This window comes from Hyla sarda, chromosome 7, assembly GCF_029499605.1.
Source record: "Hyla sarda isolate aHylSar1 chromosome 7, aHylSar1.hap1, whole genome shotgun sequence".
Classification (NCBI taxonomy): domain Eukaryota; kingdom Metazoa; phylum Chordata; class Amphibia; order Anura; family Hylidae; genus Hyla; species Hyla sarda.
The window spans coordinates 12,628,523-12,642,053 of NC_079195.1; the positions used below are offsets into that span (position 1 = coordinate 12,628,523).

Sequence of the window (13,531 nt, forward strand, 5' to 3'; positions counted from 1 at the left end):
AGTCCCCCGCTAACATCTGTCACCCCCATAGACCCCCGCTAACATCTGTCACCCCCATAGACCCCCGCTAACATCTGTCACCCCCATAGACCCCGGCTAATATCTGTCACCCCCATAGACCCCCGCTAATATCTGTCACCCCATAGACCCCCGCTAATATCTGTCACCCCATAGACCCCCGCTAATATCTGTCACCCCCATAGACCCCGGCTAATATCTGTCACCCCCATAGACCCCCGCTAATATCTGTCACCCCATAGACCCCCGCTAATATCTGTCACCCCCATAGTCCCCGGCTAATATCTGTCACCCCCATAGACCCCGCTAATATCTGTCACCCCCATAGACCCCGGCTAATATCTGTCACCCCCATAGACCCCCGCTAATATCTGTCACCCCATAGACCCCGGCTAATATCTGTCACCCCATAGACCCCCACTAATATCTATCACCCCCATAGACCCCGCTAATATCTGTCACCCCATAGACCCCCACTAATATCTATCACCCCCATAGACCCCGGCTAATATCTGTCACCCCCATAGACCCCGGCTAATATCTATCACCCCCATAGACCCCGGCTAATATCTATCACCCCCATAGTCCCTCGCTAATATCTATCACCCCCATAGACCCCCGCTAATATCTATCACCCCCATAGACCCCGGCTAATATCTGTCACCCCCATAGACCCCGGCTAATATCTATCACCCCCATAGACCCCGGCTAATATCTATCACCCCCATAGTCCCTCGCTAATATCTATCACCCCCATAGACCCCCGCTAATATCTATCACCCCCATAGACCCCCGGCTAACATCTGTCATCCCCATAGACCCCGGCTAATATCTATCACCCCCATAGACCCCGGCAACATCTGTCATCCCCATAGACCCCGGCTAATATCTGTCACCCCCATAGACCCCTGCTAATATCTGTCACCCCCATAGACCCCGGCTAATATCTATCACCCCCATAGACCCCGGCAACATCTATCACCCCCATAGACCCCCGCTAATATCTATCACCCCCATAGACCCCGGCAACATCTGTCATCCCCATAGACCCCGGCTAATATCTATCACCCCCATAGACCCCGGCTAATATCTGTCATCCCCATAGACCCCGGCTAACATCTGTCCCCCCCATAGACCCCGGCTAATATCTGTCATCCCCCGGACCCCATAGACCCCCGCTAACATCTGTCACCCCCATAGACCCCCGCTAACATCTGTCACCCCCATAGACCCCGGCTAATATCTATCACCCCCATAGACCCCCACTAATATCTATCACCCCCATAGACCCCCGCTAATATCTATCACCCCCACCATAGACCCCCGCTAATATCTATCACCCCCATAGACCCCGGCTAATATCTATCACCCCCATAGACCCCCGCTAATATCTGTCACCCCCATAGACCCCGGCTAATATCTATCACCCCCATAGACCCCCACTAATATCTATCACCCCCATAGACCCCCGCTAATATCTATCACCCCCATAGACCCCCGCTAATATCTATCACCCCCATAGACCCCGGCTAATATCTATCACCCCCATAGACCCCCGCTAATATCTGTCCACCCCCATAGACTCCATAGACCCCCGGCTAATATCTGTCACCCCCATAGACTCCATAGACCCCCGGCTAATATCTGTCATCTCCCGGACCCCATAGACCCCGGCCATTACTGGGGTATTATATATCATGGACCCATCTTACTGTGACCTTCACCCCGGATTCTGTCCATCCTGAGCTTCCTGATTCATGAATAGAATGTCAGAAATACATTATACTGACACAGACTATACACGGTTGTGTCTATGGGTCACATCCATCGTCCGCTCACATAGGTGTTCCCTAAAATATTTTTCAGAATAGCGCTGTTCACTTTAAATCTATTTCCTCTTGCATTTTGGGGGCCAAATGTTGTTCCCGGGGGCCCTGACAGGTGATGTTTCTGCTGTCGACAGACTTGGAAGCATCTAGAAATGGAAAGTATTTTATAATGTTGGCAATGGTGATAGAAAGGGTTAATCCAGGATAAAGTGGAGCGAGTGCTGATGGCCATGTATAGGCACAGGCGGCCGCCCCCTCCCCTCACATTCCCAGATAAGAGGCTATTTTAATGCTGTCGCTCTACACCTGGAGCACAAGGTCAGAGGCTGCCCCCCCCCCCCCCCAGAGTAATAATAGGAACCCCCACAGGGATAATAGGAGCCCTCCACCCCCAGAGTAATAATAGGAGACCCCACAGGAATAAAAGGAGACCCCCACAGGGATAAAAGGAGCCCCCACCCCCAGAGTAATAATAGGAGACCCCACAGGAATAAAAGGAGCCCCCCACCCCCAGAGTAATAATAGGAGACCCCACAGGAATAAAAGGAGCCCCCCACAGGGATAATAGGAGCCCCCACCCCCAGAGTAATAATAGGAGACCCCACAGGGATAAAAGGAGCCCTTCACCCCCAGAGTAATAATAGGAACCCCCACAGGGATAAAAGGAGCCCTCCACCCCCCAGAGTAATAATAGAAACCCCCACAGGAATAAAAGGAGCCCTCCACCCCCAGAGTAATAATAGGAACCCCCACAGGGATAATAGGAGCCCCCCACCCCCAGAGTAATAATAGGAGACCCCACAGGAATAAAAGGAGCCCCCCCACAGGGATAATAGGCGCCCCCCCCCCCCCCCCGAGTAATAATAGGAGACCCCACAGGAATAAAAGGAGCCCCCCACCCCCAGAGTAATAATAGGAGACCCCACAGGAATAAAAGGAGCCCCCCACCCCCAGAGTAATAATAGGAGACCCCACAGGAATAAAAGGAGCCCCCCACAGGGATAATAGGAGCCCCCACCCCCAGAGTAATAATAGGAGACCCCACAGGGATAAAAGGAGCCCTCCACCCCCAGAGTAATAATAGGAACCCCCACAGGGATAAAAGGAGCCCTCCACCCCCCAGAGTAATAATAGAAACCCCCACAGGAATAAAAGGAGCCCTCCATCCCCAGAGTAATAATAGGAACCCCCACAGGGATAATAGGAGCCCCCCACCCCCAGAGTAATAATAGGAGACCCCACAGGAATAAAAGGAGCCCCCCACAGGGATAATAGGCGCCCCCCCCCCCGAGTAATAATAGGAGACCCCACAGGAATAAAAGGAGCCCCCCACCCCCAGAGTAATAATAGGAACCCCCACAGGAATAAAAGGAGACCCCCACAGGGATAAAAGGAGCCCCCCACCCCCAGAGTAATAATAGGAACCCCCACAGGAATAAAAGGAGACCCCCACAGGGATAAAAGGAGCCCCCCACCCCCAGAGTAATAATAGGAGACCCCACAGGAATAAAAGGAGACCCCCACAGGGATAAAAGGAGCCCCCACCCCCAGAGTAATAATAGGAGACCCCACAGGAATAAAAGGAGCCCCCCACCCCCAGAGTAATAATAGGAGACCCCACAGGAATAAAAGGAGCCCCCCACAGGGATAATAGGAGCCCCCACCCCCAGAGTAATAATAGGAGACCCCACAGGGATAAAAGGAGCCCTCCACCCCCAGAGTAATAATAGGAACCCCCACAGGGATAAAAGGAGCCCTCCACCCCCAGAGTAATAATAGAAACCCCCACAGGAATAAAAGGAGCCCTCCACCCCCAGAGTAATAATAAGGAACCCCCACAGGGATAATAGGAGCCCCCCACCCCCAGAGTAATAATAGGAGACCCCACAGGAATAAAAGGAGCCCCCCACAGGGATAATAGGCGCCCCCCCCCCCCGAGTAATAATAGGAGACCCCACAGGAATAAAAGGAGCCCCCCACCCCCAGAGTAATAATAGGAGACCCCACAGGAATAAAAGGAGCCCCCCACCCCCAGAGTAATAATAGGAGACCCCACAGGAATAAAAGGAGCCCCCCACAGGGATAATAGGAGCCCCCACCCCCAGAGTAATAATAGGAGACCCCACAGGGATAAAAGGAGCCCTCCACCCCCAGAGTAATAATAGAAACCCCCACAGGAATAAAAGGAGCCCTCCATCCCCAGAGTAATAATAGGAACCCCCACAGGGATAATAGGAGCCCCCCACCCCCAGAGTAATAATAGGAGACCCCACAGGAATAAAAGGAGCCCCCCACAGGGATAATAGGCGCCCCCCCCCCCCGAGTAATAATAGGAGACCCCACAGGAATAAAAGGAGCCCCCCACCCCCAGAGTAATAATAGGAACCCCCACAGGAATAAAAGGAGACCCCCACAGGGATAAAAGGAGCCCCCCACCCCCAGAGTAATAATAGGAACCCCCACAGGAATAAAAGGAGACCCCCACAGGGATAAAAGGAGCCCCCCACCCCCAGAGTAATAATAGGAACCCCCACAGGAATAAAAGGAGACCCCCACAGGGATAATAGGAGCCCCCTCCCCCCAGAGTAATAATAGGAACCCCCACAGGAATAAAAGGAGCCCCCCCACCCCCAGAGTAATAATAGGAGACCCCACAGGAATAAAAGGAGACCCCCACAGGAATAAAAGGAGCCCCCCACCCCCAGAGTAATAACTGGAGACCCCACAGGAATAAAAGGAGCCCCCCCCCCCAGAGTAATAATAGGAGACCCCACAGGAATAAATGGAGACCCCCACAGGGATAATAGGAGCCCCCCACCCCCAGAGTAATAATATGAACCCCCACAGGAATAAAAGGAGCCCCCCCCCCACCCCCAGAGTCATAACAGGAGACCCCACAGGAATAAAAGGAGCCCCCCCAACCCAGAGTAAAGTAATAATAGGAACCCCCACAGGGATAATAGGAGCCCCCCACCCCCAGAGTAATAAAAGGAGACCCCACAGGAATAAAAGGAGACCCCCCCCACCCCCAGAGTAATAATAGGAACCCCCACAGGAATAAAAGGAGCCCCCCACCCCCAGAGTAATAATAGGAGACCCCACAGGAATAATAGGAGCCCCCCCCCCCAGAGTAATAATAGGAGCCCCCACAGGAATAAAAGGAGCCCCCCCCAGAGTAATAATAGGAGCCCCCACAGGAATAAAAGGAGCCCCCCCCAGAGTAATAATAGGAGAACCCACAGGAATAAAAGGAGCCCCCACCCCCAGAGTAATAATAGGAGCCCCCCCAGAGTAATAATAGGAGACCCCACAGGAATAAAAGAAGCCCCCCACCCCCAGAGTAATAATAGGAGCCCCCACAGGAATAATAGGAGCCCCCCACCCCCAGAGTAATAATAGGAGACCCCACAGGAATAAAAGGAGCCCCCCACCCCCAGAGTAATAATAGGAGCCCCCACAGGAATAATAGGAGCCCCCCACCCCCCAGAGTAATAATTGGAGACCCCACAGGAATAAAAGGAGCCCCCCCCAGAGTAATAATAGGAGACCCCAAAGGAATAAAAGGAGCCCCCCACCCCCCAGAGTAATAATAGGAGCCCCCACAGGAATAAAAGGAGCCCCCCACCCCCAACTAATAATAGGAGACCCCACAGGAATAACAGGACCCCCCCCCCCCCAGAGTAATAATAGGAGACCCCACAGGAATAAATGGAGCCCCCCCAAGTAATAATAGGAGACCCCACAGGAATAAATGGAGCCCCCCCGAGTAATAATAGGAGACCCCACAGGAATAAAAGGACCCCCCCAGAGTAATAATAGGAGACCCTACAGGAATAAAAGGAGCCCCCCACCCCCAGAGTAATAATAGGAGCCCCCACAGGAATAAAAGGAGCCCCCCCAGAGTAATAATAGGAGCCCCTCCCCCAAGTAATAATAGCTCCTTAAGAATAATAATAATAATAGGAGCCTCCAGAGAGTAATAGTAGCAGCCCTCTAAGAGTAATAAGAGCCCCCCCCTTACCTAACAGTAATAATAGGATCCCCCTCAAATAAGCTCCCCCCTTCCCTAAAACTAATAGGAGCCCCCCCCCCCCCCCCCAGAGTAACAGCTCCCCCCCCCCCCCCCCCAAAATAACCCCCCTTCCCTAAGAATAATAGGAGCCCCCTAAGATTAATAAAAGGAGCCACTGGGTAATAATAAGTGCCCCCTTCCCTAAGAGCAACAATTGGAGCCCTCTAAAGTAGTAATAGGAGACCCCGAGAGTAACAGTAGAAGCCCCCCAAAAGTAATAATAGGAGTCCCCACCCTCCTCCCCAAGGGTAAAATTAGGAGTCTACCTTCCCAAAAGCTATAATAGGAGACCCCTTTCCCAAGAGAAGTAATAGGAGTTCTGCCCAATTAATAGGAACCCCCCCCCCCCAAGAATATTAATAGGACCCCCCCCCCCCAAGAACATACAAACAATTCACTGCATGAGGAAAGGTTCTGCACCTTTCTAATAGACGTCGTGTATCAATTCCTCTGATGCTCTAGGGCAGTGGTCTCCAACCTGCGGACCTCCCTCCAGATACTGGGAGTTGTAGTTTTGCAACATCTGGAGGTCCACAGGTTGGAGACCACTGCTCTAGGGAATAAGATCCATTATTACCGACATCCTGTACTGATCCAATACCACAGCTGAGGCTCCGTAACAATTGTATCTGTCTGGACTACCGATTCCCAACCTGTGTGCCTCCAGCTGTTGCTAAAGTACAACTCCCAGCATGCCCCGACAATCTTAAGTCAGTGTTTCCCAAAAAGTGCACCTACAGCTGCTGCAAAACTACAACTCCCAGCATGCCCGGGCAGCCAACGGCTGTCCGGGCATGCTGGGAGTTGTAGTTTTGCAACAGCTGGAGGCACACTGGTCTAGTCCCATGAGAAGCTGTGTCCGCAATTCTGTATGCCGTATACATTGGGCCTCATTTACTAAGCAAAAACCCGACTTTTTTGGACTAAATTTAGGCACACGCCTGTGCAACACTTTGGCCCTCATTTACTAAATGCCTCGCGACTGTTTTTTTATCGGTTTGTGCGCCTAAAATTTTTGTCGCTGCGACCGTACGACCAAATGTGCATCCAAAATTTACACCGCAAAAAACGACAGTTTTGTAAACACTCTGGCCCTCATTCGCTATTGCAAACCCGACATGTTTTGTCGGGTTGTGCGCCAGATTTGTCTGCGCCAGAATTTGCGCCAGAATTGAAAAAAAAAACAGACTAAGGGGGAAGATTTATCAAAACCTGTGCAGAGGAAAAGTTGCTGAGTTGCCCATAGCAACCAATCAGATCGCTGCTTTCATTTTTAACAAGGCCTCTGCAAAAGGAAAGAAGTGATCTGATTGGTTGCTATGGGCAACTGGGCAACTTGTCCTCTGCACAGGTTTTAATAAATCTCCCCCCTTACTCTCCATTTTGCTAAGAAAACCCGAAAAGGGGGCGTGGTCACTGAAAAGGGGCGTGTTCCTGACATTTTTCCTCAAAAACCCAACATATTTACTAAGGTTTTCACAGAAAATGTGGTGGATTGGAACTGAGGAAAACCCGACAGATCGAAACGTGTAAAAAAAAAAAAAAAATTTGGGGAATTAACCCCTTAAGGACGCCTGTACTTAACGCACCAGGACGTACATTTACGTCCTAAGCATAACCGCGGGCATCGGAGCGATGCCCGTGTCATGCGCGACTGATCCCGGCTGCTGATCGCAGCCAGGGACCCGCCGGCAATGGCCGACGCCCGCGATCTCGCGGGCGTCCGCCATTAACCCCTCAGGTGCCGGGATCTGCGGCAGTGCGCGATTTGAATGAATGATCGGCTCACCCGCAGCGCTGCTGCGGGGATCCGATCATTCATAACGCCGCACGGAGGTCCCCTCACCTTCCTCCGTCCGGCTCCCGGCGTCTCCTGCTCTGGTCTGTGATCGAGCAGACCAGAGCAGGAGATGACCGATAATACTGATCTGTTCTATGTCCTATACATGGAACAGATCAGTATTAGCAATAATGGTATTGCTATGAATAGTCCCCTATGGGGACTATGCAAGTGTAAAAAAAAATGTAAAAAATGTAAAAGTAAAAGTAAAAAAAAAAGTGAAAAATCCCCTCCCCCAATAAAAAAGTAAAATGTCCGTTTTTTCCTATTTTACCCCCAAAAAGCGAAAAAAAAATTTTTATAGACTTATTTGGTATCGCCGCGTGCGTAAATGTCCGAACTATTAAAATAAAATGTTAATGATCCCGTACGGTTAACGGCGTGAATGAAAAAAAATAAAAAAAAGTCCAAAATTCCTACTTTTTTAATACATTTTATTAAAAAAAAAATTATAAAAAATGTATTAAAAGTTTTTTACATGCAAATGTGGTATCAAAAAAAGTACAGATCATGGCGCAAAAAATGAGTCCCCATGCCGCCGCTTATACGGAAAAATAAAAAAGTTAGAGGTCATCAAAATAAAGAGATTATAAACGTACTAATTTGGTTAAAAAGTTTGTGATTTTTTTTAAGCGCAACAATAATATAAAAGTATATAATAATGGGTATCATTTTAATCGTATTGACCCTCAGAATAAAGAACACACGTCATTTTTACCATAAATTGTACGGCGTGAAAACAAAACCTTCCAAAATTAGCAAAATTGCGTTTTTCGTTTTAATTTCCCCACAAAAAGTGTTTTTTGGTTGCGCCATACATTTTATGTTATAATGAGTGATGTCATTACAAAGGACAACTGGTCGCGCAAAAAACAAGCCCTCATACTAGTCTGTGGATGAAAATATAAGAGTTATGATTTTTAGAAGGCGAGGAGGAAAAAATGAAAACGTAAAAATTAAATTGTCTGAGTCCTTAAGGCCAAAATGGGCTGAGTCCTTAAGGGGTTAAAGGGGTATTCCAGGAAAAAAAACTTTATATATATATATATATATATATATATATATATATATCAACTGGCTCCAGAAAGTTAAACAGATTTGTAAATTACTTCTATTAAAAAATCTTAATCCTTTCAGTACTTATGAGCTTCTGAAGTTAAGGTTGTTCTTTTCTTTCTAAGTCCTCTCTGATGACACGTGTCTCGGGAACCGCCCAGTTTAGAAGAGGTTTTCTCTGGGGATTTGCTTCTAAACTGGGCGGTTCCCGAGACAGGTGTCATCAGAGAGCACTTAGACAGAAAAGAACAACCTTAACTTCAGAAGCTCATAAGTACTGAAAGGATTAAGATTTTTTAATAGAAGTAATTTACAAATCTGTTTAACTTTCTGGAGCCAGTTGATATATAAAAAAAAGTTTTTTCCTGGATAATCCCTTTAAAACCACAAAGAAAACTACACAACACTCTTAGTAAATAAGGGCCTCTGAGGGTTTTTTTAACCTAGAAAATGGGCGTGTTTTTTTGTTAGAAGGGGCGTGGTCCCGACAAGATGCTAAAAACACTCCGAGTAAGTTGGAAAACACTCTGTAAAATGTGTTTGCTGAAAAACCGACAGCCAGGAAGATGTGTAAAAACTACCAAAAGTGAGTGATTTTGGCAAAGCCACAGCTTAAAGGGGTACTCCAGTGGAAAACTGTTTTTTTTTTTTTTTTTTTATCAACTGGTGCCAGAAAGTTAAACAGATTTGTAAATTACTTCTATTAAAAAATCTTAATGCTTTAATGAATTATTAGCTGCTGAATATTACCGAGGAAATTCTTTTCTTTTTGGAGCACAGTGCTCTCTGCTGACACCATGACCACAGTGCTCTCTGCTGACACCTCTGTCCATTTTAAGAACTGTCCAGAGTAGGAGAAAATCCCCATAGCAAACATATGCCGCTCTGGACAGTTCCTAAAATGGACAGAGATGTCAGTATAGAGCACTGTGCTCGTGATGTCAGCAGAGAGCTCTGTGTTCCAAAAAGAAAGGAATTCCCTCTGTAGTATTCAGCAGCTATTAAGTACTGGAAGGATTAAGATTTTTTAATTGAAGTCATTTACAAATCTGTTTAACTTTCTGGCACCAGTTGATTAAAAAAAAAAAAGTTTTCCACCGGAGTACCCCTTTAATATGGTGGGGAGCGCTTAAACTATTTAACTATTTCCTTTCTTTTTTTTTAAATTGTTTTACAGTTCTACATAAGGATTTTTAGAATATGCAATTCATAGACTCATAGACTTGCATTGAGGGGGCGGGGCTATGATGTCATGAGGGGGTGGGGCTATGACGTCACAAGCTCCTCTCGCGGGCTCCAGCGTTCGGAACAGTTTGTTCCTAACGCTGAGCAGTGGAGTACTCCTTTAAATACAATTGTTATGGTTCAAAAAAGGGCATCTTAGTAAATAACACACAAAAAGGAAGAGGAAAAAAAATCTTAATCCTTCCAGTACTTTTTAGGGGCTGTATACTAAAGAGAAATCCAAAAAATAAAAGCATTTCCTCTGATGTGATGACCACAGTGCTCTCTGCTGACCTCTGCTGTCCATTTTAGGAACTGTCCAGAGCAGCATATGTTTGCTATGGGGATTTTCCCCTGCTCTTGACTGTTCCCAAAATGGACAGCAGAGGTCAGCAGAGAGCACTGTGATCATGACATCAGGAAATGCATTTCTTTTTTGGATTTCTCTTTAGTATACAGCCCCTAAAAAGTACTGGAAGGATTAAGATTTTTTAATAGAAGTGATTTACAAATCTGTTTAACTTTCTGGCACCAGTTGATTTAAAAAAAATAAAAAAATAAAAGGTTTCCACGGGAGTACCCCTTTAAGTGTCCCAATAAAGATATATTTCTCTGTATGACTGGGAGATGGTGATGTAGGCTGAAGACAGGGGTGTAGCTATTGAGGTAGCAGTCGCACCGGGGGCCCTGGTGCCTAAGGGGGGTCCCAAAGCACATCTTCCCTATAAGAGAGCAGTACAATAATTGGCATATGGGGCCCTGTTGCAGATTTTGCATCTGGGCCCCGAAACTGCAAGCTACACCTCTGGCTGAAGGGGCTGGTCAGAGGTGATGACATCACTCAGAAGGCGGGGCTAGAGCTCAGAGACATGATCCAGTGATGCCTCCTGAGAAAACAGAGGATGAGGGAGGATCCCGGGGAGTTGCTGAGACAATACGACACTCATAATGAGAGGACTACACAACATCCTGTCAGGAGAGAAAGAGGAGCCAGGGAGCTGCTGAGACAACACCACATTGACAATGAGAGGACTACACAATGTCCTGTCAGGAGAGAGGGAGGAGCCAGGGAGCTGCTGCAACAACACCACACTGACAATTAGAGGACTACACAACTTCCTATCAGGAGAGAGGGAGGATCCATGTAGCTGCTGAGACAACACCTCACTGACAATGAGAGGACTACACAACTTCCTGTAAGGGGTGAATCAAACAAAAACATGCTGAAGCCAGGACAGTTTGTGAAAGCACTGTATTAGTAAATTATATAGCTTGAGATGATCTGTATTCGAAAAATGTAACCAGGGGAAAAGTCCCAGGAAAAAAAGTGTGGGAACTCTTCCACTCAAGGGCTGGTAGTGCAGGACTCCTGCTAATGGGAACAGTGTTTCTGCTGTGAAAAAGGTGCAGGAACTCAGTTCCTACACGTTCCTGCAGGACTTGAGCACTGGATGTAACCTTTTAAAAATCTGGGGGGGGAAGGGCACAACTGCACAGAGTGCGCGCTATAATCCGCACCATACTGCAAAAGTCAGCAGTCTATAAAGCAGTGTTTACAAAGCAGAATCCCTTCAGCTGTGGCAAAACTACAACTCCCAGCATGCCCAGACTGACTAGAAACAAAACTGACTACAACTAGGTACTAGGAATCACACCTAGAATGTTGGAAACAACTGTACAGAGCAAACACTATAATCCGCACCATACTGCAAAAGTCATTAATCTATAAAGCAGTGTTTACAAAGCAGGGTGCCTCCAGGTGTTGCAAAACTACAACTCCCAGCATGCCCGGACAGCCAAAGGCTGTCGGGGCATGCTGGGTGTTGTAGTTTTGCAACAGCTGGAGGCACACTGGTTGGGAAACACTGGCCTAGGGTCTTATACTGTGAGGGAAGACTGCAGTCCTCATTGACAGGTTCTCCATTTCACCCCATCAGACGTCTGGAGCCTTTGTTCTCCCGGAATCGCCATCACTTCATCTTTTCGACATTTTTGCGATCATTATAATATTTTCGGAATTCCTCCGGTTTCGGGACGTATTGTCTTACCAGAAATATTGAGCCTGAAACCCGATCCGAGCGTGGTCGCTGCATTTTTTAATTATGAAGCCGGAGTAATGAATCACAACACTGCGCCGAGACAATGGGGCCTTGTCCTGAAGTGTCACTCACCAGAACCACCTGAGCACACGTCCATTTAAAGGGCCGGCGACCCTATAAGTAGCACATGGTTGGCTGATCCCACTATATGGGCGCTCTTTGTTTTTCGGGGGGGGGGGTTCTCTTTTTCCTATGCATTGTGGGTCAGTATGTTTGAGCTGTAGGTGCCCCATGTGCTGCTATATGACGTCACAATGTTGTGTAACACCAGTTGGTACTGGATATGATCAATGACCCCCACTTTGTCTCTCTTTTCCAGTCGCCCATTCTCAGGACCCCGGCCAATCTACGGAGAAGCCCATCATCCGCTGCCATAAATGTGGGGAACCGTGCAAAGGCGAGGTGCTACGTGTCCAGTCCAAGCATTTCCACATCAAGTGCTTCATATGCAAAGGTAGGGATGGCTGTCCATGACGGAATATGTGTTGGTGCAGTAGTTTAGTATGAAGTGCAGTAATTTGGGGAGGTGCAGTAGTTTAGTAGGTATAGCATTAATTTGTTAGTGGTGCAGTAGTTTAGTGGGTAGAGCAGTATTTTGGAGTGGGACAGAAATTTGGAAGTGGGGTAGTAGTTCAGGGGTGGGGCAGTAGTGTGGAACTGGAGGTGGTTTATATATGGAGCATTATTTTGGGGCAGTGCAGTAGTTTAGTGGGTAAAGCTGTAGTTTGAGGTGGTGAAGTAGTTTAGTAGGCAGAGCAGTAATTTGAAGTGGTGCAGTAGTTTAGTGAGTAGAGCAGTATTTTGGGGTGGTGCAGTAATTTAGTAGGTAGAGCAGTTATTTGGGGTAGTGCAGTAGTTTAGTAAGTAGAGCAGTATTTTGGAGTGGTGCAGTAATTTAGTAGGTAGAGCAGTAATTTGGGGTGGTGTAGTAGTTAAGTAGGTAGTGCAGTAATTTGGGGTGGTGCAGTAGTTAAGTGAGTAGAGCAGTATTTTGAGGTGGTGCAGTAGTTAAGTAGGTAGAGCAGTAATTTGGGGTGGTGCAGTAGATTAGTGGGTAAAGCAGTAATTGGGAGTGGTGCAGTTATTTAGTGTGTAAACAGTAATTTGAGGTGGTGCAGTAGTTTACTAGGTAGAGCAGTAATTTGGGGTGGTGCAGTAGTTTAGTGGGTAACGCAGTATTTTACGGTGAGGCAGTTGTTTAGTAGGTAGAGCAGGATTTGGAGTGGTGCAGTAGTTTGGGGGTGGAGCACTACGTTAGGGAAGGGGCATTAGTTTGGGGTGTGACATGCAGGTAGAACAATCATTTTGAGATGAGGCTGTAGTTTGGAGGTGGCGCAGCAGTTTAGGAGTGCAGAAGTAGTTTTAGTAGTTGGAGGTGAGGCAGTAGTTTAGG

The 13,531-nt window shown here is 47.6% G+C and overlaps 1 protein-coding gene and 1 long non-coding RNA gene across 17 annotated transcripts in view; one reads left to right on the plus strand and one right to left on the minus strand.

Annotated features, from left to right (window-relative positions):
- The window catches only part of ABLIM1 (actin binding LIM protein 1), a 349,855-nt gene that overhangs the window by 138,537 nt on the left and 197,787 nt on the right, over positions 1 to 13,531 (plus strand). For all 16 annotated transcript variants that reach the window (XM_056530890.1, XM_056530886.1, XM_056530881.1 and 13 more), the window contains exon 2: positions 12,458 to 12,592. In XM_056530890.1, the coding sequence (XP_056386865.1) occupies positions 12,458 to 12,592 (135 nt within the window). The remainder of the gene's footprint in view (positions 1 to 12,457; positions 12,593 to 13,531) is intronic.
- Positions 1 to 13,531, minus strand: part of LOC130282549 (uncharacterized) — a 56,020-nt gene that overhangs the window by 27,843 nt on the left and 14,646 nt on the right. The window lies entirely within an intron of this gene.